This window comes from Bacillus rossius, chromosome 7 (assembly GCF_032445375.1).
Source record: "Bacillus rossius redtenbacheri isolate Brsri chromosome 7, Brsri_v3, whole genome shotgun sequence".
NCBI lineage: Eukaryota > Metazoa > Arthropoda > Insecta > Phasmatodea > Bacillidae > Bacillus > Bacillus rossius.
The window spans coordinates 34,094,364-34,121,982 of NC_086335.1; the positions used below are offsets into that span (position 1 = coordinate 34,094,364).

The window sequence follows — 27,619 nt, forward strand, 5'->3', positions numbered from 1 at the left end:
ACCTGCCAACTTTTACTGTACCGGCCATGTTACCGACGCACCGACGGAAGGCAGAATGAAAACAAAACAAGAGATAGTTATTTGTATATGGTTTGGACTGGTCTACGTTTGTTTTCCACTTAACGCAACGAAAAAGTGCTTCCTTAAACGGAGGAACGGACCACAATTATTGTGACGTCAGCCCTACCTCCTTGGTCTGTTCCTTGTTCCTTATATTATGTCAAAAATGGCTGACTATTGTTCGTAGTTCCAATGTAGTGCTGCACAACCATTTTTTTTTGTTTGTATTTACGTGATAGGAACCATGAGTAAGCTAGCCAACAAGAAATATATTCAGACTTACCGTGCTGCGTATAACAACGAATTCTTTTGTATTCTGAAATCGCAAAAAGGAGAAACTTTTGTGTTTTGCACAGTGTGCCGGTGTGATTTTAGTATTGCTCATGGAGGTAGGTCCGACATAACTACACACGTTAAGTGTCCTAAGCATAGGAAAAACGTGCTTTCTGAGGAAGAAAATAAGAAGATTGATAGCTTTTTCACCAGTACTGCACACACGGGGTTGGAAGTGACGAAAGCAGGCACTGTTGATGTCAAGTGGGCATAATTATCAAGAGTTCATGGAGTAGATGGCTTCCTGAAGTATAACAGACTGTCAAATGCTATCAATTCTGTCAATCCCCCACAGTAATTCAGAATGTGAGCGCATTTTCAGTATGGTAAAATAAACAGAACCCAATTTAGGTCCTCCATGTCATCTAAAACTTTGCAGTCTATTTCTGTGTTAAAATCAAGGAATTGTGTTTGTTATGAACAAAGATTTACCTCAGATTTATTAGGTAAAGCAAAGAAGGCAACTGCTGCACATTCTAAGTCTTAAAATTGCATCAAGGATGATAATCAGGAGATGACTGAAATATGTAACAAACATGTGATATAGCAAGGTATGTCTTTAAGCAATCTTGTTTAGTGAATACTATTGCTTTTGTTTTGTACTTGATCATTTTGCTTTTCATATGCATGCTGTGTAAATTGGCACATTCTGGATAGGTTTAGTTTCCCAGTACATTTACAATACTGACTGTATAAGGTTTTCATTCTAGGCCATCGATATGCCCTTCATGTCATTAGTAAATTAGCAGAAACCAAATGGAATAGAAAAATAGAAAATAATTGCACATAAACATGTAAAAATTTGCCACATTTGATTTACGATACATTTTCCCAATTTAAAAGTTTTCTTGATGACCAAACTAAAAAGTTGGCAGGTACAGGGTGGCCAGCCAACCGGGAAATCGGGAAATACGGGAAATAGCCAGGATTTCTTAAAAAAACCAGGAATACCTGGAATCAACCAGGTATTTTTATTAGAACCGGGATTTTTTTTTATGAAGTAACGATCACAATAACATACGGCTGTTAAATGAGCACGTTCACCACCCGTCGAAGCACGACAGTGTGCTCGTGTGCTCTATTTTGTGAAAGTTAATTTGTTCATATTGCATTTAAAAACTTTTGTAGTACGTAAGAAACCGTTAACAATTCAGACTTCCATACTTATTATGTTTCTGTATTCAAAAGCAACAGCATTTTGGCTGAAAATGTTGTTGTAGGATGGTAGTAATTTCTCGCACGGCATGTTGGTAGCACTAGTTTTGTATGTATATTTGTTTTTACTTTGCGCTCATGTTGTTGCGTCACGGTATCACGGATACTTTTCTCGAGTTTTTTTTAAAGTTTAGTTGTGCGGGACGTTGTTTAGAATCTTTTAATCTAACATGTAATTGGAGCAGACTATCAAAATGTCAACGAGTTCGGTCACCACATACAATGACAAATGTACGGAAGAGTTTGAATGGGTGGAGAAAGATCCAAAGTGCGGGACGAACGCTATTTGCAATTTCTGTAATGTTAAAATCTATATCGGTAGCATGGATGGGAAGAACAGCATTAGCCAGCCACGCAAGAGGGGCAAAACACGTGCGTTTGGTGTCAAGTAATTTTTGTGACGTGAGATTATAAATTTTTTGTTGGTGGTAGGTTTTGTTTTAAGCAAGTTCATTGATTTAATTTTTAAGCCTATAGTTAAGTTGTCTATTGTTTAACGGCAATAAAACATCATATTGTGTGTGCTTTGTGTAACAAAAATGCAAATTGTATGCAAATATTGATAAAAACCACCCTTGAAAAAACCAGGAATTTTATTATCCCAGAAGAGTGGCCACCCTGAGGTATGACTAGTGCAAGAGCCTCACCAGTTCTTGTGATATGACTGAAATTTTTTTTTTAATCGTGTCTATGTGAAATGCATAAAATTTTGTTGAGAAAATAGAGAATTAAGTTTCTTATTGATGAGAAGGAATTTTTTGATTTCAAAACTAAAATAATTACTTAAATGCATAAGAATAAAAAAAGCTGCAACTTTTATTCCTGGCTAGCTTCTCCTAGCCAGCCAGCTTCATCGTAACGCACAATATCATGCACTTTCAACATAAATAATTACTGAAACACATATTTCCTAGAAAAAACTTCAGGTAAGTCTAAGAGAGATTAACACTGCAATCTTGGTGTGTAATTGGCTACAGTATGGCTAAACAAACCAGAAGGCATATAGCACCTCTTCCTTACTTTGCAGCATCCAGTGTAATTAACTTTCACTATCTCCTTCCAATATATGATTTCTGCCATTAGCGCAGTCCTTGTTTCAGCATGCACTGTTGCCAGGTATAGGCCATTGCACAATGATTTGAGACACAACTTTGTAATGCTTCAGAAAGTTGTTTTTCTCTACAGTCATTACAAATTTTTGGGGGAAAAAAAAAACACAAACACAAATTGTGTGCTGTGAAGGGAAATTTTAACTGAGAATTTGGGAAATAAAGCATCATTTGTAGCTTGTCAAAAGCATAATGTCATTTTTACTTCTAAGCAGACTGAGACAAAAGTTGCCATAAGTTGCCATCTTGGTTTCAAATGCCTTTGAAACAAACTTAATTTATTTTTCAATTTATTGTCGCTCTGTTAAAGCATAGGCACATGTTTTAATGGAATGCTGCTAAAACAGCCATTTACACTACTGTACTGAAAAGTAAGAGAGAGATGCTCTAGTGCTTTGGACACTTGTTAAAATCAACATTTGCATGTTAGTGCATCTACTATGCCATCTGCATTTGCCTTTGTGACACACACAGTTATTTTATCCTGGCATTTTCATGCTGTTTGTACTAGGCCATAACAGACTGGGAAAGATATAATTTTTGCATTGTAGAGTAAATCATTTCTGTGCCCCAGAGATAAAGGACAACATATCTCAAAATTACAATTTTTCAGGAGAGTAAGTTTTTGATGGTGCAACTTTATTTTCAGATTTCTTTACTAGATATTGGAAATATTATTTTCAATATAATAGTTTGATGTTTTAATTGTTTCATAAAGAAATGGACAGATTTAATTTATACCTCCGGGGTACAGAAAGTCAGCAACTCAAAAAACTACGTTACCTAATCGTTCAACAATTATTAGGTACTGCAACTGGAGATGCTGGAAGTTGACAAGTCTGATCATTAAATCCATTATCACCGTTTTTTGTAGCGGCATGGTTTCAAAGTAACTGGAGGCAGGGTATTTCTCTTTGCTGGTTTGCTGTCTTTCTTAAAGTCCAGGAAGTAGAACATGTTGTTTGAGAAATCCTTCCGTTTACTGCTGAACCCGTATTTCTTCAGACATTGTATGAATTTATTTACATCTTCGAATCGACTTTCTACTTCAGCAATTTTCATCAGGCCACTAAAAGAAAAGAAATACATACCAATAGTGATACATTTCATTTATAAGTTTCACTAACACAAAGAGCTCCAACCAATTATAGGGGAAAAAAACATTGTTAAAATTTGTTTGACCACAATAATTATGGTATGTGTAATGTTAATGCACAAATGAGGATAGTTTAATAGGTTTTTAACAATTCCAATCTTTGTTTTTCCCTATCCCCGTTTCAGTATTAGTGCATAAATCTGACAAATGTTTGTCTACTCTGAATTAGTGTTTCCATTACACAATTTATGCCACTAGCATTGTTGTTTTTGGTATGCACTGTTGCCATATTATATGAGTATCATGCAGGGGTGTAAATAGAGATTTTAATTTTCCAGAAAAGTACTTTTGGGAAAAGATTTTGCAAAACAGATAATTTTTCCAACGTGTCATACTCTATACTCTTACAGAAACCGACAAATTTTAACAACTTTTTTATCAAACAGAAACAAATAAAATATACAGTTGGTCTTTCTTTACAACGCATAATGGTTTACTTAACATTTAAGAGTTGTGTAGTATCCCAAGTACTCTCTACCAACTGATAGTAACAAAAAATTTTGGTTTCTACAGTACCTACCAGTTAGAAGAAAATAAATTACTGTATAATGTTTATATAAAACTATATTAAATTATATTAATCTATGTTAGCAATGGAAGAAAGGATAATTTTCCAAGAAAATATGCGGTGTTATCTTATCTAGAAAGTTCTCCCACTCGCATCTGAAAATAGAACAGGGTGGTTAGCAACAGGAAAAACTGAAATAGGGGATTTTCAGCAATATGTACGAAAAAAAGTGTTAGCACAGATGTTAATTAATTATTTTTATTTCCTGCATTTATTAATTATGACTTTATAAACAGTATTTTTCTTTGAAATGTAATTCATATCTACAAAACCGATAACTCTATGACTGTTGTTTTTCGAATGTCAACGCAATGTAATGTAACACTTTAATTATGCTTTTATTTTAAATATGTGTTATTTTACACTTATCATCTTTTTTGACATTTTCTATTGTTATACTGATTTGGGAAAACGTTTAAACTCACAGCTTTCCAGCCAATGAAGAAGTAGCATTTTGTTAGTTTAAGAACATTTTAAATTATCTACATTTTAAATTATCAAGAATAAATATTTTAGCATCCGATATGGAGTAGTGCTATGGTATTGTGTGGTGTTGAATCCATTGAATTTTATGTGCAAATAAGGATTTCGACTATTAGAAATGATAGTGAAGCATTTTAGTGAAGTTAAGTTTTTTTGATTTATACAACATGGTGATTATCTGCGATACTGTGAAGTAAGCGGCAATTTACATGGGTACACTGTTCTGCACATTTCGCCTAACTTATCCACATACGTTGCACTAATTAAATAAACAATATTGCTTGTGTACGAGTCTCTCATGATCATAAAACGCTGTTAAAACATGACTATCAGCAATAAGACTTATCTGACACGTAAATTTTATGAGTGAAACAACCAATTTTGAAAATGAACATTATCTGTAATTTTTGGTTCATACACACACTCATTGGTCCTACTGAGCCTCAGCTAGCCGAAACGAACCCCATTATTTAAAAATATCATTAAACTATTAACAGTGTGTTATTATTTTCTAAGACTTATAAACTGACCTAAATTGAATGAACTATTGCTATTTTTAGTGTGTACAACCTATTTTATATATAAAAGTAGTAATTTGGCTATTTAGCCATCAAATAATTATTGTTTTATGTGTATAAAGGTTATATTGTAAATTTATTACACTGAAAATAACTTATGTTTAAAAGAGATCTTTTTAGTCATACACTTTTACAGTAAATGATGTGTATGTTCATTATTACTAAAACTATCTAATTTATTGTATGTTTTCAACAAGGACCTAAGTATAAATAATTTCATGATATTGGTTTTGTTTTGTTTACCTTATTTGCACATATATGTTGCTTTTCCCCTCAAAGAACTACAGTACTTTGACCTATTACAACAAACATAATTTTGCTGATTAATGTGATGCTGTTAATATTCTTGTTTAATCATTGCTCTCGAGTCTAAGATAGTCAAGTTATATGAGAAATAATAAATTGTGTTATGGTACAAATAGGAAAAAGGCACGGAATTTCTGAGGTAGTCAGGGAGTTTGTTTTAATGATAAGGTTACAGTTAGAGCAGAGATTTATTTTGATTTGTACCAGTTCCCCCTTTTCAATCTGTATCTGTGTTGCAATGAGTTTCCTCCCATTCATTTTTGGTTGTAAGAATATTAGCACTTTGACCACACACACTGACTTCAGTTCTATCAAATGTATTGTGATAAAATAATCGACAGATGCCTGTAAAGTGTGGTATGCCCATGAGTCGCGATACTGAATTTGAATTTTTGATAGTTATTAGCAACTAGCTAATATCAGTTGCCTTTCCAAGTCTCGAAAAATTAGAAAAAAAATTGGTTGTCTGTGAAGTCGGTTTACGGACGATAGTTTAACGTGACAACGTCATAACAAAACATTGATGAAATGATTGCATACTTTTATGAATAAAATTGAATAATTTTTATTGAATTATCACTATTTTGCATGGATACAAAGAAGGAGTGAAATGAAATCTACAATTTAATTGATAAATTTACTTTTATTTGCACTCATTAATTCAAATATGTATGTTTATTACTTTAACGAAGAGATTATTTTAACTATAACTTTTATACATGTTTGCTATTTAACTTCTTCCAATCTGTGTTATTCGGTTAAGGATAGGGCGATGATAGGAAAAGTAGGAAATTAATGGGAGTGTTTCAAGTTTAATGTGCCTCGAAAACGTCAAATCGATGGTTGTTCCAATTGAGTGGAAGCGTACAATGAGCGTAACGGGACACAGCATAACGGGACAACGTGCCTAACGGGACACTTTTTCGTGCGTGCAGCCAGCGTTCATCGATTTATTAGACGTTGTCAAGTCAAAAGTTGGGACATTTTTGATCACAGTTTTGCCAGCCATCCTGCACGTGTTGCCGGACTACGAGAGTGGATAGTCACCCGACTTTCAGGATGCGGTTGGCCTCCAGAAGGTAGTCGGAGAGGTTGGTGCTCATCAGCGACAAGCAGAAGACCACCACGTCCACGCTGTCGCCCTTCAGCGGGGTGTGGGCCATGTCGCACACCGTCACTTCCTCAGACAGAGCCGCAACGTCGAAGGAGTGCACCACATTCGAGAGAGAGCGGGCTAGGCGCGCATCGCCACAACCCAAGTCTGCAATCACTAAAGTCTCTGGCCTGTTACACACACATACACATGTACGTTACAAAACTCAGAACACTGCTATTTTATCAGTGGGGACTGGAAAAATTCACACATTCATTTGGCAACATGCAAGTCTGCAAAATCTTTAGGGTTAGTAATGATTTTGAAACTGGCCGTAGCATAATTAGACATGCCTTGAATTATTCTACACCAAATAGCAAACTATCAAAACAAAGAATAAATCTGGCAGGACCCAGACTTATTAAAAGAAGTTTTCCTTGAAGCAAAAGGTCAACAAAAATTTATCATATTCTTTAATATTCAGCAGGCGGATATACCTCATCCCCCCACCCAAAAAAAAATATATCATTCCCTTCAAAAAAAAGAATTTGAAAGCAAAAAGTGAATTACATTGAAATTAAATTCTGCGTACGTTCCCTGGACTGTACAGTTTATGCTGCAATGTTTTCCATCTGTAACTATCTGACAAGTCTATGGAATCTGATAACTTTTGAGTCTACTTTTTACAAAACAGACTTATGCAAAATTGTTGAAAGTTAACAATAATTGTTTATTTATATTGAAAAGGTTTTTTTTTTTTCAGTTCAAAAGCAGTAGAGAATTAATTTATTAAATTTTAAATAAATAATTTTTTGAAATTTTTACATGGTAATAATTTTATGTTATAATTATATTATTATATTAATATTTTATAATTAAAGTACAATAAAACATACTTTTAATAGCCATATAAATTATGTCCACTAGAATATAGTTATACCTTAACCCACACATTCAAGTAGACTGAAGGGGTTAAGGTAACACTAATTTGAAGATGAAATACAATCTATCAACCTCATGCACAATGAATGGTGTACTACTTACTTTTTTTTCAATGCATTGATGATTCTGTCGAGAGGATTTAAGGGCCACTGAGTAACCTGATTCTGGAAGGCTTCATGGTATGCTTTAAATGCATTTTTGTCATTTGCAAAATACTTGTGAATCTCAGTACTTTCAGACGTATATATCTGTTCATTCAGATACCTAAAATAAATATACATATCACCAAACACAGTTGTATTCTGATCAGTATGATTGAGTTAACTTGAGCATATTTTTAGCATATGTGACTAATACTTAAAAAATTAAAAAACTTAAAACATGTAATATCATTATTTTGTTTTGGACATTCTTTTAGAAAGTAATTACATACAATTCAAAACAAGAATTTAAATGACTAAAAATAATGATGTATTTTCAGTAATTTTAAAGAAAAACGTTTACTCGAAAACTACAAATCATTACATCTCTCTTCACACTGCAAAACAAAGCACAAATAGCCTGTCCTTTATCTGCCTAGACTCTCACTGATGATGAGAGAGTAACCCCGGAACTTAGATCTTGGTTATTGGCTGGGACAGTTACTTACTATTTGAATGGCCAGTTAGTTTGATAGGGGAGTGATTCAATTAGAACTAGTGGTTACTAAGCAAGAAAAACAACTGGCATGTAGAGTAGGTATTGCATTTTGTTTTGTTTTTACAAATCAGTTTTTAAGGCAGTGAAAACAGGTACGTTTCGATTTATTTTTACTGACGATGGAACGAAGAAGGTGTAATGTATGCATTTAGGGTGAGATGTTGTTTGTGTGTGCAAAAAACAAATGTTCCCATTTATCTCCAAAACAGTTTGACCAGTTTAGATACTGTTTTCTGTAAAAGGTTTGTGATTCTTCTGTGATGGTTCTTAGATAGGTTTTATGGTGTTAACTCGCCAGAGGGTGCTGTAATAACATTTTTCTTCTTGCTTCTGTATATGAACTGCTGAGGGTCTGATTATATAGCAGAAGAAAATCTTCAGAAACCACTCCATCAGTAAATTCATGTTTAAATAAGCAACTAACAGTCGTGAACAAACAAAGGAAAACAAGCTAAAAACGAGTTAAAAAAAAAGAAGAGGTTATGTCCCATTTATAAACTAAAATACATGTGCATTTGCATTATATGCTTTTCTTAGAATGAGTTATTTTGGGTAACCTAGTAAAATTATGAAAATTTTAAAACAAAATGTGTTTTCTACTGTATCGGTTCAGAATCAGTGAATTGGCATATCAGTTGTTCATTAAATTATTTATTCTTACATGAAAATATAAAACAGTTACAGTTTGCATTATCTTAAAAGATATTGCTATTCAAAACATCACTCTCAACAAAACAGTGTTGGTCGCATAGGGGTACAATAAAAAAATCCCCATAAAATGCAGCAGTATGGGGGTAAAATGTAGAGGTAGGCTATAGTATTTTGTAAGACACCCAACATACAGAAGGACAGATATCTAGACAGTAACTTAGGAATTCTCTAAAAAGTTTAAAATAAAAAAGCAAAATTAAAAGTTTTTAAAAACCCACGACAGATGTAAACATAATAGAAAAGGGATTAAAAAAAATATCTGAAAAATCTCGACTAAAAGGAAGTTTTAAAAAAAGATAATAATAAAATTTTTTTTTTAAAAGGGTTGATTTGTCGGTAAGTCTGCCATATAAACAACTAATTATGACTTTTCTTAGTGCTTCCTACCTTTATGTACCTATTTGTTTCTTGTAGAGATAGACCCAGCAATAATATCAAATACTAGCTAAACCCGGCCACGCTTTGCTGTGGCACAGTTTAATATTAATTCATTGTTTAATTTAATATTTTACTGTGCATGGCTGTGGAATGTAATAGAAGAAATAAAAATGTGTTTAGCTTAAATATTTTTATTGTAAAGCTAATGGAAGGACTACATTCCTTGTTTTCCCATTTTTTGCATAAACATATAGATCAGATGGTTTACCGACTCTGGAGCACCCGACATATAACTTTCCATGAGAGAAGCATTCATTTTCTAAATTCAAACCGCACACTTGCAAAGATTGTCCTTGTGCTTTATTGATGGTCATAGCGAACGCAAGGCGTATTGGAAATTGAAGTCGTTTGAACTCGAATGCCATATCTGTCGGAATAAGTGGCATTCGTGGAAGTAATACGTCTTCACCTTTATGAAGTCCAATCAAAATTGTTGCTTCAATAAGATTATCCATTAATTTTTTAACTACTAATCGTGTACCATTACATAATTTAGGCTGACAGATATTTCGAAGCAATATAATTGGCACACCAATTTTCAAATTCAAAATATGTGGTGGTAATCCTGGAACATCGAGTGAATTGAGAAATTCCGTTGGAAAGTTCACTGCTTCATTTTGGTGCACTACTGAATCAATAGATTTGTATGTCATTGTTTCACCTTCGATTCTGTTTATAATACTATTGTTCATATCGTGTACGTCAACATTTTTAGCCGCTAGAATGGCTCTTTCGCTCAACCATGCATGATTTTTGAATTTTGTTTCGATGTTTTGGAATACCTTGTCTACTAATTCCTCTTTTGAATCTACGATGTTGCATAAATCAGATGATAAGCTGATTTTTCCTTTTCTGGATTTGTAGGTACAGTGCCGTTACCAACTTCAATTAATTGTCTTGAAAATATGACTGCTGTTGGATCGTTCTGAAGTTTAACTCGCATATTCGTGGTTAAATGCATTTTTTTTACTGTGCTCCAAAAATTTGAATATTTTTTAATTTAAACGTATTTTTATCAATAGAGTCGAAAGAATATACTTTCAAATTAAATAAAGTTTTTTATTCTTTCTTGAAATATATATATATACATATTTGTGTAAATTATAGTCGTCAAGGCACAATGGTCGAGTAGCCTGATGTGCTTGAACTTCGACAATATGGTACAGCATCGTCGAGCGTGGTCACAACTAAGTTGGGTGACCATGATATTTAGTTATAGAAACTTTTTTTTCCGACTTTTCCGGTGGATTTTCCCAAACTTTTATTTCATATAAACACTCTTCTGTTAAGATGCAATGTTCTGTAAAAATTTCAATCCAAACCATCGTATACTTTCCGAGTTTTGCGGCCAAATACATACGGAAGCTAAATTTTTATATATATAGATAGGTACTACACATACTCACCTACCTATTAATATAATGACAAATCCAAGAAAATCTGTCGAAGCTGCCATTCCCTGCCCCGAATGGACTAACATTTTGCAGTTTTATGAGTTTGTGACTAATTGAAATTGCATTGAGTACGTAAATAAATGTAGTCTTTAATTGATATAAATTGCTGCAGCTCTATGAGACACATAATAGCTTTTCTATACTGCTATATCTTAATTGAAATTGTGAACAGAGATGGCAGTGGCAGAGAATATTTAAGATTGAAAGTTAGAAATTATATATTATACCACTTACTAGCATATGCAAGTCACATTTAATGTCCAGTACAAGTATAAAAAAAATAGTGCGTGGAGTCCCTCCGCGCGGAAGAAGTGAACCTTCGTAATGTGGAAATGAAAATAGGAAGGGGTAGAAATTGATTTTTAGTGAAATCATATTGTATCAAATCAAACTAAAAAAACAAGTAAATGAAATAATGAATATTATAAATTAAAATTGAACAATAAAATAGAACAAGTACATATTTCAGCTAATTTCACGAAGCTCACACTGTTTACTTCGCTGCATAGCAAGAATACCACGCGCATGTGCTTGGAATATTGGACGCTACTCGTTGCTATGCTCGCGCTGGCCTGTAACAGGTATACAACACGCATGCGTTCAAGTGCCATGCATTCACTCTCTTTCTTTCTATTCCCTCTCCCCAGGAACGTTGAATGTTTAACGCAACAGTGCTTTCATACCCCCTCCATGGTAGCGTTAAACGTTTAACGCAACCTTGTTGGAAGTCGCATTAGAAGTTTCACTTAAAAAAGTCATTTAAAGAGAGACACACAAATACAATTCAAAAAATGTAGTACACTTACATATTTCTTTGATGTTAGTCAATATTTTTATATCACTTGCAAAAATAATAAGGTAGCAAATCAACAAACCTAAGTATCCTTTCATATTTAGCATTTTGTTTTTCCAAATCTTTATCAACATCTTTACAGAATTAATGTACTTAAACGTGCAAAAGACTTTATTTGAAGACAATAATAAAATGTGTCAACAAAGTAGAGCTGAAATAAACCAAATTATAAAGGAATTTAAAATCAACAATTTTTAGTAATGAATTAAGCATGAAAATTTTAGTTTTTATTTACAAAAAATTAACCCTAAAGTTAACTACCCCACATGTTTCTACCCAAATCTCTTATTTTCTTAAACATTATTTTCATTTAGCCATAGGATACAGAAAACATACTGAAGGAATACTTCTCAGTAATTGATGATGCAAATTTTTGCTGGCATCAGCACATCTGTAGAAAATGTTGTCTCTGCACTTTCATACAGATACATGAACATGGACTTCCCATATCCCTTCCACCATTATGTACATAAATGAAAACATTACTGCACGTACCCTTCTTTGTCCCAAAAAAAAATCCCAACCAACGGTACGAGCTGTGTGCCTCCTCATTTCAGCTTATGTACAAACAGCATAAGAACTACCGGCATGCAAACACAGAAATACTGACCTGAATCTAGACGCCTTCAGTTTTGCCATCATCCGTTCTCTTAGTGAAGCCACACGTAGCCTCTTTTTTGACTTTGGATTATCTACAATACAATTCACGGGTTTCGATTCCTCTTGTGAAAGCTGGTGTTCTCTGAATTCTTCATTCGTTTTCCCCTTGGATTTTTCAATCTGAAGGTCTCGCTTGGCTTTCGATTGTTCGAGGATTTGATGAGTGCGAGAAGTTGTGTCATCTTGTAAACTTGATTCAGCACTGAATACATCATTTGCAATGCCTTTGGAATTCTTCTGTTCCTCTAGATTTCGAGTGGGTTTCTTTTTCTTGGGCACTCGGCCATCAAATGAATCATCACGTATACTTGAGTTTGCACTAAATGCTTCATTCACAATTCCCCCAGAGTTCTGCTTTTGTTGATATTTCTTGCCTTTCTCTTGCTTAGGCATTTGAAGGCTATACTGAAATGTATTATCACTTTGAAAACTTGATTCAGCACTAAATGCTTCATTCACAATTCCTATTGAGTTTTTTTTCTGTGGATATTTCTTGGCTTTAATTTCACTAGGTACATCATGGTTAGGATCAAATGAATCTTCTTGTAAACTTGACTCTACACTAAATGCTTCATTTACAATTCCCTTGGAATCCTTCTGATTCCATGAATCCCGCTTGCACTTCTTTTTTTTAGACACATGGTCATTATAATTCACTGAATCAGCATGCACACTTAAATTTGCACTAAATCCTTCATTCACAATTCCCTTCAAATCCTTCTGTTTCCGTGAATCCCGCTTGTGCTTCTTTTTTTTAGACACTTGGTCATTACAATTAACTGAATCACCATGCATACTTGAATTTGCACTAAATGCTTTATTCACAATTCCCTTCAAATCCTTTTGTGAAAGTCCTAGTTTAACTTTTTGCGAAGAATTAGTGTGTGTGGTCGCTGTCACATTTCTTTTAAATGTTTTCTGAAATTTATTTTTTCTTTTTTTACTTCTCAAATCAAATTCATCTGATTTTCCAACCATTTGTTTTTTAGCTGGCACTAGGTCACTTTCGAATTCAGCTGAAACAGCACACATTTTTCTTTTTAAAGCATTCAGACTATTTGTTTTCGGAAATATTTCACTTGCACTGATGTTAATTTTTTTTCCAGATCTTTGCACTATGTTTTTCGGAAGCTGAAGCTGATTTTTTGACGTTTCTTTTACATTTTCAGAATTAATATGTACATAACTATCACCAACTTTTCGCTTTTTCCTCAATTTTTTCTTTCTTTTGTTGCTTTGCTGCTTTATGTCAATAACCTGATCAGTTTGTTTTTCTGGTTTATTTTTCACGAGTCCAAATGTTTTATGCTTGACTTTATCATTTATGTTTTTAGATGCAGAGTATGAGGTTTGAAACTGCTCTGCACTGTGTGGAAATACTTTGTTGATATTTTGTGATATACCTCCCTTCTTTTTTCTTTTTTCTCTATTTTTTGAAAGCTTCCTTGAATCCTGAAATAAAAAAAAAATTTTTTTTTTTAAAATTGTACTCAATATGCATACCACAACCACACTACTTGTGTTCAAAAATGTAAGAACATATATAACATAAAAATAACTGAATTTACAGATCAGTCGGCTAACTCAAAACTTGCCTAAAATTAGTTTAGAAGAGTAATGGTCTTTCAATAAATAAAAAAAATGTAGATGGGTGTTCAAAACAATGGCTTGGATACTTAATTCTGATGTACGTGTGTGTAGCACATGAGTACCAAAGCAATTCATAGCAATGAACTTTTACATATTTTTACTAAAAAAAAGTAAAGATTTAATAGGTGACTGCCACAAAGTTAGAGAACCAATGGATGCCAACTGAGAAATTTTTAATTTTCAAAGGCAAAACAGAAAAAGATGTACTAAGTTGTTGCAAGAAAGACCATTAAAGAAAAAAATATATTTTGAATGTAGCTTGTAATACTAATGGAAATTTCAAAAGATTGACACTGTCCATGCTTTTCCTTAGGACCGATGCGCAGTGTCCGAGGATTAGTGTGTGAGCACTACACACATGTGTGAGCATGAGTTGCCGTTTGGACAGTGTACCGGTAACCCCCAAGGGTTAGCAGCAGTGTAAGAGCCCCGCAACCTTTAAGGCATAAGAACCATTTGTAGTATTGTTTTAAGCTATTTATTTTCAGCAAACATGTAAATCTTTAAATTATACTGAATCTAATTCATATTTACGCCACTTTCAAAACCTGAATGCCTTCGAGAGTGCTGAAAATTTCTAAGGCGTTTAAACTTTTAAAAACCCAACATAGCTCAATTTAATGGTGTATTTTTTTTTATTAAATTTACACTTAAATAATTTTTGTAATTAATTTCATAATGTACTGCTTTTCTGTAATATGTAGCACAGTTTAAAAGAACTCTTTTAACTGTCTTCTTGCAGGGCACGAACATGCTGACCTGGTACCTCCCAGTGCAGCCTATCCCGACTTCCACACGTAACGACAGAGATAGGACAGATGGCCCGACCACGTTGCCTCACTTTAAACGAATACCGAGCAGACAGGCTCTTGACCAGTTTGGATGCTCTGTAAATGTGTACTTTAAATGTGTAATCTAACATAGTGTCTACAAATCTCTGATGAATCAATTTCATGACTTTTTCAGTAACTTATAAAACTTTTTTTTTATTAATAAAAGGTTTTATTTTTAAAAAACTTAAATTATAAGTAAAATTAAACATTATGAATTATAATACAAAATTGATCTACTATTCGTAAGAAGGTAACAATTTGTAAATTAAAAACCTAAAATATTATTGAGACAATTTCCACATGATACAAGTGGACACTAACTATTTACATTTACAGTGCCATTATAAACTTAAGCAAGGCATCAAAAAACAAAACGCAAGTTAGTGAAAAGCTTCTGAAAATTAAATTTTCTAGACTTACAAAAAATGTAATGTTATTTAGGACTTTTTTTTTTTGTGAATTTTATGACCAGTCCTTCAGTTTCCTTACTTTTTCAGGACTTTCGTGACCTAAGACAATCTGTCTATGATCCGTAAAGACACTGCAATAAATACTGAAATACAGTATATTACTCAACCATGAAGGGGCGTGTGACACCTGAGAGCCCACAATGCCATGTTTCAGTGCTCGTAACATCACATTACGGAGACTGCGACAAGCGGCCACATGGGCGACGTCAAGCCCTGAGCGGGAGTCTCCCGTTGGGTCAGTGTGTCCTCTCATACTTCAGATGCTACTCCCTCACTAGACCCCTCATTAGTAACAAGTGAAAATTTAAATTTTATTAATATGGAAACTCAAGAGTTAATATGTTAATTATTATTACTTATGATGTTTAATGTAGTTACATTAATTTAATTAACACAGTAAAAATATTCTAGCGGCCAACAGCGACTTTCAGACAGGTGCAGAGAAATTGGTCCGCGAGTTTCTTCTATGTGAAAATTTTTGAATTTCATGAATGAGAATGATATCTAAGTCCATTTAATGCTTATTTATTAACAGGTTCCTATATTACCATAATGTCATAGGGAGTAATGCTACAAAGGTTGATTTCGAGAATTTTAGGGAGGAAAGGATTGATCAGTTGTTTTCCTGAAAGGGTCACGGAATTGGATTAATATTAGTTGTGACTATGAGTCATGTGTTTTGTCTACTTCTGACTTATATCATAAAATGGTTCTATTGAAGTAGAAAATATTTTAATAACATCATTTAGCTATATCATACCTTAGAAACTTATGTGTAGTTGACCCAATAAAGAGGCAATACACATGATTCAATGGACTGGCTAACAAAGTCAAACAGGTTTAAAGAAAAATTACTAAAAAGTCAAGTGATGTTTCAATGCTGTGCTGAGAGTTATTCTCATAACAACAGCAAATAACATGACATAAAAATCTGTAAAAACAAACGCCTCACAGATACACCCTTGCCCTTGTAGTGTAAGTGTTCTTTAAGATAAGATACCCACTAAGAAATTAAGACGTCTTCAAAATTTTATCCATATTCTGGAATATATTGACATGCCTGAAGACCTTAGCCAGCACTAAATGACACATAGGAATGTCAGTAATAACAATAGCCATTAAGTAACCCTAGCGGAATATCCTAGAGCAGCTATGGTGGGTCATTGGACAGGTACATGTCTGGTATCATCAATTGCTAGGAAATCCTGTCAATGTCTGCACCAAATCCATGGTCGCACCCTCTCGTGCAATCAAAAATTAAGGAATTTTTAAGGACCCCTTTACTTCATTGCCTTGAGGTAGAAAATATATTTGTCATACCACAAAATACCTCAACAAAGTAACAATGTTAAATAGTAAATAAAAAAAAAAAAAATGTGTTGGTTAGTTTCATTCTTACAGATACGCCTCTATTGTCCAGTATTATCTCTGGAACACATATCTAGGTAACCCAAGCATAGTTTCCAACTTACATTTTTGTAGCCCCAACATTTAATTTGATCACTAATCACATTTACTTTAAAAGTACAAAGTAAGACAGTAATATACACATTTTCAATTTAAAGGTGATATACAAAGAACGAAAAAGGAATTCAAAACATTTTACGTATGTAAAAATCTAATCAAGTGGCCCAAAATTTGGTAACTGTAATGTGCATGCACAAAGCATTATTTATTGTCAAGTCAGAAAAAAAATAACATTAAAATACCAGCATTTATCAATTTATTTCATGCTAACAATATTTATTTGGGAGTTTTTTTAAGAATTTTTAGTTGAATCTAAGCACTTAAAAGGGCACTTATTCAATTACAGACAAATTAAGGACTTCTTAAGAACATTAAGGAAGCATACGAACCCAGTAACTACACTGCCCACACTTTGAAGCAGTGACAGATACACAATATTTTATTCGCAGGAAGGGGAGAAGGAAATCGTAATAATAATAAAAAAAACTAATGAGACTAACGCACAGACACGGGCATACATGAGTAGCCATTGGCAACACAGCTTATCACATCTAGTTGAAATTGTACGTATGTAACCACTCACCTTGCATCACCCACATATCATATTGCCTTAACTGATATTTTGCAAATTTTTTCCTAACAATGGATGGGAAGGAGGGGGGAGTATACTGCTGCTTTGAAGGATTTGTCTAAAATACAACTGGGACTGTGACACTAATACCAACGGCTGAGCTTACACAATCAGATAAACTAACACCATGGTTATACTACCACCAGCAGTCTCATTTTAGAGCACCATCAAGTCAAACAACACAGCCTGAATGTTAGCTTTTAAGGACAGTAAGTGCATAAAGTGTATCATAGCAAGCAACTTCAAACTCTTTGGTGCTCAGCAGTGAAGCCATTATGTACTAGGCACCTTGGAACTATGTAAGACATATCAGAATGTAAGTACTGTGTGACAATTTAATTAAATATAACTGTTACACATTAGTTTTATCTGAGCATTACATGTGGTTTTAATATACGATACTACTTACTGTGTGTTGATACTTTTATAACATATCTACTTCGAACACATTTTCTTAGCGTAATAAAGCCAACCATACCCCTTCAATTTGCCCCTGGCTTGAGCACTAACACTGCATGCATGACAACTGAACATCTTTTCTCATGTTTTTATTTGCAAGAAACATGACACTTAAGGAACATAAATGTTAATTATTTTGGACCAATTATGGGGAGGGCAATTTGAGTCCACGGATATTGTGTGGTATAAATAATTTAAAATTATTAAAACAGATGTAAGAACTGATTGACAACAATATTAATAATTTTACATCAATATTTACTAGTTTTTCATTCAATAGATAACACAATATTCCTTGACTTCAAAGACCTCACAACTACCAAGTTTTACAAAATTCAGTGGGGATAAAAAAAACTCAATTTTGTAACATAAAGAAGTAACAAATTTAAACATACATTGTTTTAAATGTAGCTGACCTAGCCGAATCCACCTTCCGCTTAAGTCATTATTCACTTTATTTCCCAGAAGCTGCTACTCTTCAGAATTACCTAAACCAGTAAACAACTTAAACCATAATTTTTGGGATTTTAGTTCATTTTACAAAAAGGTCTTAAAATCAAAAATCACCTCCTAGTTTTAGGCCAGATTTATAAACTAAGCAAGAAACCCAAAGCACAAATAGTTGAAGAACAACGTTTTAAAACATCCGCAAAAATGCAACGCAAGCACCTGCCAACTTTCGACTTCTTTCATTTCAGCTGGCATTTATGCCTCCCAAATTTTAAGTGAAGTATTCGGAAAACTTTTCAAGCAGCTACCACTATGTGCATAGATGGCTAATACTGATGTTCTTTAACTTGTTCTTTGCTTGTTAAACATTTGCAGTTTGAAAAATATTTTTTAAATAAAATATTTGACAGTTTAATGTTTTTCATGATAAACATACATCAAAAGATGCCTGTGGAATAAATTCTTTGTACTGTTTTACATTTCAAGTTCGAGGGACTGCAACTTGCAAGCTTTATAATGTCTGTGATTTTCTTGCGTTGATTACATGTTGCGTTGTGTCATCATTACGTTACACTGCGTAGTTTATAAACCCAGCCTTAGGGCTGTTTCACGTTGCTTGGTTTCTGTACCACCAGTGTTTTTTTTTTTTCAGTTAATGCCTATTTATAATTATATTAAGAGTTTTTCAAAAACATTTTAGCAAGTTTGGTTTAATCTTTCAATTGTATATTCACTCTATGATGGTTCTTACATAAAGCCACTATAAATATGCACTTAACCTACTGGATTCGTGAAAGTTTATTAACAATTCTGTCTATAAACAAACAAGAATAGAGAACAAAAAAAAAATAATATGGGGTTTCAATACAAATTGAATATATAAACGTAAAGGAAATATAAAACAACTACCGCAGCGTACCTGTCCAAACACTTTTCTGTTTAAATTTTCACTAGAAGCGTCAACATCCCACTTAGGTGCTTCAAAAATACCAGCCATTTTAATGCTGACTAAAATTTATTTTATTTAAATAAAATTACGTCCATATCACTCTTACAATTACGCATACATTTCAATTTCAAACACGTGCTTATTGTCTGCTTTGTTTTAGTTTTCAAATTTAACCATTCATTTGTTAGAAATTATTATTTTTTTTATTGAAATTAATCAGAGATAAGTAAATGGACCAGATGGAACATACTTCTTGAAGCTGGCATTCACTAAGCAGTATGGCGCCTATGTAGCTGAGAAATTGTTTACATGAACAGCTGTTTTAAACAACAAACAAACACACACGTGTTGTTGTACTTCTAAAACAATTAAAATCATTAAAATAATTATTTTGGGCGGTTAATTAGGTTAGTATAGCTACAGTAAAAAAATTGGGAGATAATCCGAATGGTTTGTTAGGTTAGAAATTCCTTAACAACCATTAAAATGATTTACAGTATTTTTAATGTAGCTATACTAACCTAACATAACCAACCATCCACAATTTTGTAAAGTAGGTATTTATAATGTAGCTTTCTTAACCTAATCGACTATTAGTTATCTGAATGCTTTCTATTCGTTTACGTATCCATAAATTCAAACTATGCCTTCAACCTTGAATCCTCCTCCCCAGCCAACAATTAGGGGAGCCATCGCCCACACTAATATCTCGTTCTTTAACAATGAATCCATCCAACAGTTATTAACATTTGATACGTAACACTGCTTTTTCAATACAGTCTGATTACATTTGGTCCTACGGAATTGCGACATTGTCTATTGCATCTTAAATATCATATAGATAGCAATTAATAGAGCCGATAAAAATAGTATTTCATTAAAATTTATTCAAACACAATTTACCTGTGAAAGGTTATCTTCTTATGCTTTTCCTTCAGTAACTGGCCCTCAGTTTCCCTATAACTTCTGTTCACACAACCATACGCAACACACGATGCCATAATATATTAATATATCATGCTTTATAGATTGTCACACTGGTTCAAAATCACACATTCTACTTCTAAAACAACCAAACTTTCATCCCCGCTGCCTGTTTTAAAATTAGTGAATTTAAGTTATGAAAACTAGAATTTTTGACTCGAGGGCGGGGTTCTTTGCCTCATGGCTGCAGGCAGGGATGCGTCGATAAGGACTCCCCGGGCTGTTTAGGCCACCCAGGATGCCATACGATTAAAATAACACGTAAATAGAACTTGATTTATTAACATGTCACACGGTACATTACGTCACTTGATTCAGGGCACTCTCACGTAACTGGCCGTATCATCGTCTACCTTTTCATATCTGCACTCACAGCCCTCGAATGGCAGTATTGTTTCACGGATTGCGGAATTCCCTAGAAGTACCCCACCGAGGGTTGCAGGCTACCCTGAGAGCAGTCGTAGAGGCGATGAAGGCACGTGGCGCATCTGGAGGTTGCGGCTAATTATACTCGGGACGGTGAAACAAAGGAATACTCCAATTAATTAATGTATAAATGACTTAGATGAACCACTGGGGTTATCCGCACGTGATTGACTGAGGGCTGAAAACTAATACTAACATCGCTACCGGAGAAAAGAGTCTGACCTGGAATTGTCCCGTAGGTGGGAAGAATCTAATACAGGAACACTACTCAGATTAAATTAACATAGTTACCGAGGGTCCTTCCTCGTGGTGGCATGGAGCCACGTAATGCTGGGCGCGGATGCGACAGTACCGGGACACGGAAACTCACTCGCGACCGCGGCACGTCCCAGGAACTGAATCGTTAGTAAGTTACTGTTCGTGTTTGGCACAACACCACCCCGCGTGGGCAAAGTTCAATTCTCCTTACGGAGGGATTATGGCGTGAAGCGCAGGCACATCGGCGTGCTGCCCAAAACGATAGAAATTACGTAATACGCTAAACGACTCATGGTTGAGCCACACACACTTAATAAAGAACCGCACGACACATCGCACGGTCGATTTAGGACCGGCCATGGAGCGGATGAAAATGGATTACAAGAAATTGCCTGTGGAAGCTACATGCTGGTTTTCGCGCGAAGGTTGAAGGCTCCATGTGCGCGGAGCTGCCGGCCCTGGTGAGTGCTAGATGGTGACTGAGGGCTCTCCTTGGCAAACCGGCCAGGGAGGGCTCGATTTCCCGCGGAAAGTTATGGAGCGCGGGAATATGGTGACGGCCAGTTTTGTGACACAAAAGCATATCAATCAACACGTAATAATTATTCATGAAAATTAAATACATGAAAAGTTTTAGTTAATCCTATTAAGTGTAATTGCATGTGCACTATGTTTAGATTGCGCATTGCCACACCCGGCCGGGCGCTCGCACAACATAGCCGGCCGTGACTAGTGTCACGCCATTCGATGCACTGCCCTACCCTACTCTACTTGGCACGCGCGGGCGTATTTGTTACACTTGTCCTAATTCAGGCGTTGAGGACACATAACGGCATGTGCTCTCAGAGGGAGCACCGACAGGCGGCGTCACAGTAAGCAATATGGCGGACATTCCCCTCACCTTTCCCCTCTTGACTTCAAACCTCTCATCTAAACGATGTGTTTATGTTCCATCCGGTCAATTTACTTATCTCTGAAATTAATGCACTCTTTCAGTAAGTCAACGATTTCGACCAAAATGATCGAAACTGTCATGTGCTTACCATAGAGTCTATTTGCAGGGGTGACCATGTATGCATGAATAAATGTGGTAAGTGTGTGAAGCCTTTTTTCCTTCAGCCATTGTTGCGCTATATTGGTTAGAAGCCCAAAACTTCAGTTGAAGTGTAATGTTTACATTGTGGAAACAATTGTAAATGTTTTTTTTTATGAAAGTGATTCTTTGTAATGACAGAGATTCTAATTAATAGTAACTAATTATTATCTGAAGTCATCAGACACAATTTACATAATATTGTGAGCAATTCTCTTACCCAGCGCAAGTGTTCACAATTTACCACGCCCCACTAGGAGTTGCGTCTAATATATGTGGAAGAAACACGAAGACAAAATTACATTATTCACCAAAGCCAGATACGCTCATTGTTTTTGTGCTCTCATTCTAACAAGGGTGGAGATAAAGATTATAGCAGAGTTGCTAAACATATGCGTCCAGATATGAATAGTAGTGAAACTCTCAAATACCGTACACGTCTGCTACATTTTTAATATTAAAAAAAAAAAAATTACAATAAGAAACCTTTTTTTTCACACATTACTGCAAATTACAGGCTCGTGAGATGAATTATTCGCATATTTAATATGCTAACTAGTAATATCAATATTAAAAATACGCCTAATAATTAACATACAACTTCCTGACACCACAAATGAATACTAAAATACTATAAAATATAAAACTATATAAAGAGAAAATAATTTAAACACATTTAATGGCTATTAAAATTCTACAATATTACTAGCCCGAACTTCACAGTAAACTATTATGCCTACGATATTAGTTTTAAAATTACAATAATTATTCGATTTTGTGTCTTTTGGCATTTTTATTTGGGATAGAATATAGGAAGTAGTTGCTGAAATTAAATTATTAAAAATTATTGTACTTTTTACAAATGTTTCTCCAAAAACAGTTGTGCTAGGTTATTGTATGACACCAGGCTCTGTCTTAACACTGTGCTGTGTGCTCAAACTAAATCAACAACTTGCACGTGAAAGAAGTTTGTGAATGTTCAGAGCATTTCCCAGTAGAATTAGCTATTTTTTTTAGTGTTACTAAATGCATGTCTTCGGGGTCTCGCAAAATTAAAATTTTAAACCAGTATCACACTCAATAATTGTACTTAAATGGCAAGTGATTTTTTTGTCTAGATTTTTTTTTCTTTCAAAATTACTTATGCCTACTGTTATAATGAAAAGTATTCAAAGAAGTTGCTTGACTTCTGGGTTGCAGCCGCATCGAAGGCGAAGATATCACCGATGTTACGGTCGATGTTACAATCGCCAACACCAGAGAGCCGTTACCTACTGTTCAGAGCCTTCCTTTCTTCGGATTGGCCTGTTGGATTGGCCAATCGGATCTGGGCTTTTGTGATTGGCTGAGCATGCTGGTCAATCAGTGGCCTCTTCTTCTCATCTGGTTGGCATTCCTGCCCTAGCATTCGGAGCGAGCGGACCTGTCCCTCTGCTACCATGCCTCGAAGAACTAGTTTTCAAGATCGCTACGAGAGCGGAATCTCCTCCGACTTCAAGGGCCCGATTTTCGCCGCGGAACTTCACGCACCAACTGGATTCCCGGCGGACCTAGGCGCGCAGCTCTCGCAGCATCCATCACTGTGCAAGGCCCACTTCTCGGCCTACTTGGAGGACAGCAATAGGGCGAGAATCTACATGTGGAACTCACAGCAAATGTACAGTCTTCAGATTCTTGTGACGCTCTCGCAACCTCCGCTGCAAATCGACATCGAGGAGCTGGCGGTGCGCGTGTGCTCAGGTCCCACCAAATATGTCTCGTGGATCACATACCAGAGCATGCTGGCGGTCGAGCTGGACACGGCGCCGCGCGGCAAGTACAGCCCCCTAGTAGTAACACCGAAACCAAAGATCGAAGTCTGGACGCAGACTGCGCCCCCGCAGCCTGCCCCAGAGCTGCGCCACAGCAGCTGCCAGACGGACCCAGCTGTGCGGAGTCGGCACCAGTGGTGCCAGACTCCCGCCCCAGCCAAGTGCCAGGAAACTGGCACCCAAGCAGCTGTTGTAACAGCTCAGAAGAGCACCTCTGCAGCTCTTCACGTGGCACAAGATTACTCTCCACTGCTGCCGCCGCCGGTAGCTTCTGCAGCTACACAGACCGCCCCCAAGGCGGCCTCGGCTGCGGGGAAATCGGCGCGGCAGCCAGCACAGGAGCAGCCCAGTCAGCGCCCACAAGATCACCGCGCGCCCTGGCACTTTGTCGTCCTCAGGGGCGGCAGAGGAGCTGGGGCACCTGCCGAAGAAGTCGACGCAGCCTTGCGCTCGGCCGGCCACAAACCGACCAGGTGCTGGCGCGTCTGCAGCAGGGCAACAGGGCGCCTCACTGGCCTCTACAGAGTGGCCTTCGCCACTGTTCAGGAGGCCACTCGCCTGCTGGAGGCCGGCCTCACCATCAGAGGCGCCCACTGCGCAGCTGAACCAGCCCACACCAGACAGCAGCTCCCCAGGGCCTGGGGCCCCACCGAGCTGCAGTCTACTCCGCGCGGCGCAGTGCTGCAGTTGGCAGAAATGTTAACTGCGGTGCTGAGCCGCGCTAGGTACACACCGAGCCAGCCGTGGGCAGAGGGGACTCGTCCCCTCCGCCGGCCTAGCCCCTCTTCCCGTTAAAGGGAGGGGGTCAGCAGCCCACGGTCTAGGAACCTCGCCACACACACAACACACTAGCTAACACAGTAAATCAGTCCAGCCTTTGCCCACACGCAAATAAATAAATCAACAAGCTCTTCAAGCAAGTAAATAAAAATCAAAACAAACTGAGCAGCTAAGGCCAACTGCTCAGCTTAAATTAATATTCACCCCCCTTCCCCCCCTTTGAATTTAAATTTAAACTTAAAGGGAGGGCTGGACAACACACGAGTTTAAAGTAGAGTCACCACACGAAATTAAAGTAGATTATACCAGGTCATTTGCAACAAAACACAGCTTCGCAGCTTATTTAAAAGTCATTCACAAAAAGTCAAAACCGAATTCACATTAGGCAAAACAGGAGGTTATGGGTCGGCAGTAAGCCACCTGGTACTCCTAAAGGGTCGCGGAGTTCGATGCCAAGTTGCGGCATTCGGGCCCCGCGGCCCTCACGGGCGATGATGTTATCCCTTTATCAGTCAGACGAGAGTCTGCTGAGGGGGTGCTTCATTAAGCACAGATACTGAGCCCCCCCCCCCCCCCCTCATCTGGTTGGCTGGGTTGCTTCGCCGACTAGAGGTGATCTGCCTGTGTTGTTGGTTGTAGAGCTAGGTTTTGAGGATTTCTGAAGAGCGAGTCCCATATTTTGCTTAATTTGTATCCATCCTCTCTATTTATGTTCGATGGGTGTTTTAATATTTCAACCGATTCTCGAATGTACCTTTTCTTGTGTAGCCAATATCCCACAATTATCCGGAGATGCGTGAGGACTAAAAAGCAAACTGGCCATGAAGAATATTTACCAGAATGACTGAATCAGTGATACAACGGTGATAGTTCCCTACGGGACGATGCGTCCACCCTGGACCGTGGCCTGCTTGAGGAGGGGTGGCGCGAGAAGGGGGGAAACAGCGCCGTCTCGCGGCAAATCCACAAAAGAAATAGTAAATATTTATACGTATAACTTAAAAACTAATCATACAGCAATACTCTTTATTAAATACTTTGAGTGAAAAAAAAATGCTGAAGGCTTTAACGTTTGATCGTTATATTTTAATGTAAATAAATAGTTGAAAAATTATAAGTCAAAAGGGAGACACTCTGTTTCCTCTCATAACTACTCCATTTATATTTGTAGGCTAATCCAACATTAGGAAACACACTTGGCAATATTAATTATATTAGGAAATTAAAAGGAAAATTAAGGGCAAACAACACACGGCACTGATAGTTACTTGCATGTTGGCTTCATAAAAACTTCCTCCCCCCCCTCCCGGCAGTGTAAAGTAGACTTCTGGGAAGGCTAACTGCCTACTCTGATTGGGTTTACTGTTGGGCTAACTGTGGTGAAGCATTTAGATGGGTTATGCACCTTATCTTCTTCAGGGATTAGAGGGATTTTTACACCCTGCCTCCCCTCCTGACCACCATCATGACCACCCTGCTCTGGAACAGGAGCCTGGTGCGGCAACACTGGTAGGAATATCTGGCAGTGTATGATGCACTATTAGAGTGTCCACCAGCATAAATGCTGGTCAATGGAAACTGTTTGCCATGACAGGATGAACAAAGAAGAGAGAGAGAAGAGTGGTATTCAAGGTGAACTGGTCGCAGACACTTCCTGTATTCCTTGAGTTTGAACAGAGGCTTGTAAATACAGTTGAAATGTTGAACGATACAATTTAATATCGTTAAAACCTCGAACAAACTGGTTCTAGAAATATACTTTTAGGTGACAGTATAAATTTGCTATTTGGTAATTACTTAATATATAACATGTCGTTATCGGCACACTGTTGAAGCAATAAAATCCAATACAACTTGAATGTCCTACTTTAAATGCAGAAAAGGTTTTTGATAAGTTGTGTATAGTTCATTAAAATGTATATTGTATCGAATCGCTACTGAACATTTAATAATTATGCGAGTAAAATCTGTTAATTAGCTCATTGAAATTAGGGGATTTTGATACCAAATGGAACTCGTAGAAACAAGAACTACGAGCACACATCAATCAGATATAAAACTAGGTACTGAAAAAAAAAGGGGAAAATATTGAAAGAGCCTAACCATTAATAATAAAAAATAATAATTTGGAAATATAATAAAGGTATAATTCGAACGACTGGTCACTATACTAATAAGAGAAGGACGCATAAGTTGAGAACATGTAAGTGCGAACAATAAATAAGATTACTTTTTGACCTTTAAAACTGTGAGAAGTACAGATGCTAAGCAGATCACGAATGCCAGGGCAAACAAGTGAAATGAGACTTTGGAAGTCGCCGACGAAAGCTTCAAGGTTAATAAATCGTAAGCAATCTTCAGGGTGACGAGGATCAGAATAAAGGACTACGAGGTGAGGGAACATTTCATGAAAGGATGAGATGGCAAGCTAAAGATATTCGAGCAAGAATACATTTGCGAGGAAATTGCCAGGTACTTCAAAGACTAACTGAATGAAGAAACACCTACAGGATAATGTTTCAATCGAGGAATGCTGAACTGCGACACTGCGACACTATTCGATGACCGTTAGAAACAGCACTGTATGCATAGAAAATGCTGACATTAGGCAAAACAGCTTGTTTAAGGTTGAGAAAGGAAGGATAAATCTTGAGAGATGTATGAGACATAAAAAAAAAACTTATCGAGACTGGAGCTGTA

The 27,619-nt window shown here is 36.3% G+C and overlaps 1 protein-coding gene across 3 annotated transcripts; it reads right to left on the minus strand.

Annotated features, from left to right (window-relative positions):
- Positions 1-2,400: 2,400 nt before the first annotated feature.
- LOC134533808 (ribosomal RNA-processing protein 8) lies at positions 2,401-19,753 on the minus strand. 3 transcript variants are annotated; one of them, XM_063371483.1, is made up of 5 exons: positions 19,538-19,753; positions 12,609-14,110; positions 7,946-8,107; positions 6,856-7,092; positions 2,401-3,786 (listed from the first exon to the last, which is right to left on the minus strand). In XM_063371483.1, exons 1-5 carry the CDS (start codon positions 19,613-19,615, stop codon positions 3,576-3,578), a joined length of 2,190 nt encoding a protein of 729 aa, XP_063227553.1. In that variant the 5' UTR covers positions 19,616-19,753; the 3' UTR covers positions 2,401-3,575. The 3 variants fall into 3 exon arrangements, with proteins under 3 accessions (XP_063227553.1, XP_063227555.1, XP_063227554.1); XM_063371484.1 differs by lacking the exon at positions 2,401-3,786 and having other exon boundaries at positions 6,893-7,078; positions 19,538-19,741; XM_063371485.1 differs by lacking the exons at positions 12,609-14,110; positions 19,538-19,753 and having other exon boundaries at positions 6,856-7,078; positions 7,946-8,036.
- Positions 19,754-27,619: the final 7,866 nt, after the last annotated feature.

What these genes read in the sequence shown, in the direction of transcription:
- LOC134533808 (XM_063371483.1), bottom strand. Translation starts at nt 19,615, where the DNA reads ATGGCTGGTATTTTTGAAGCACCTAAGTGGGATGTTGACGCTTCTAGT. An exon ending in CTGAAGGCGTCTAGATTCAG is followed by an intron (nt 8,108 to 12,608) that starts GTCAGTATTTCT and finishes TATTTATTTTAG; the next exon opens with GTATCTGAATGAACAGATAT. An exon ending in ATCAATGCATTGAAAAAAAA is followed by an intron (nt 7,093 to 7,945) that starts GTAAGTAGTACA and finishes TGTGTGTAACAG; the next exon opens with GCCAGAGACTTTAGTGATTG.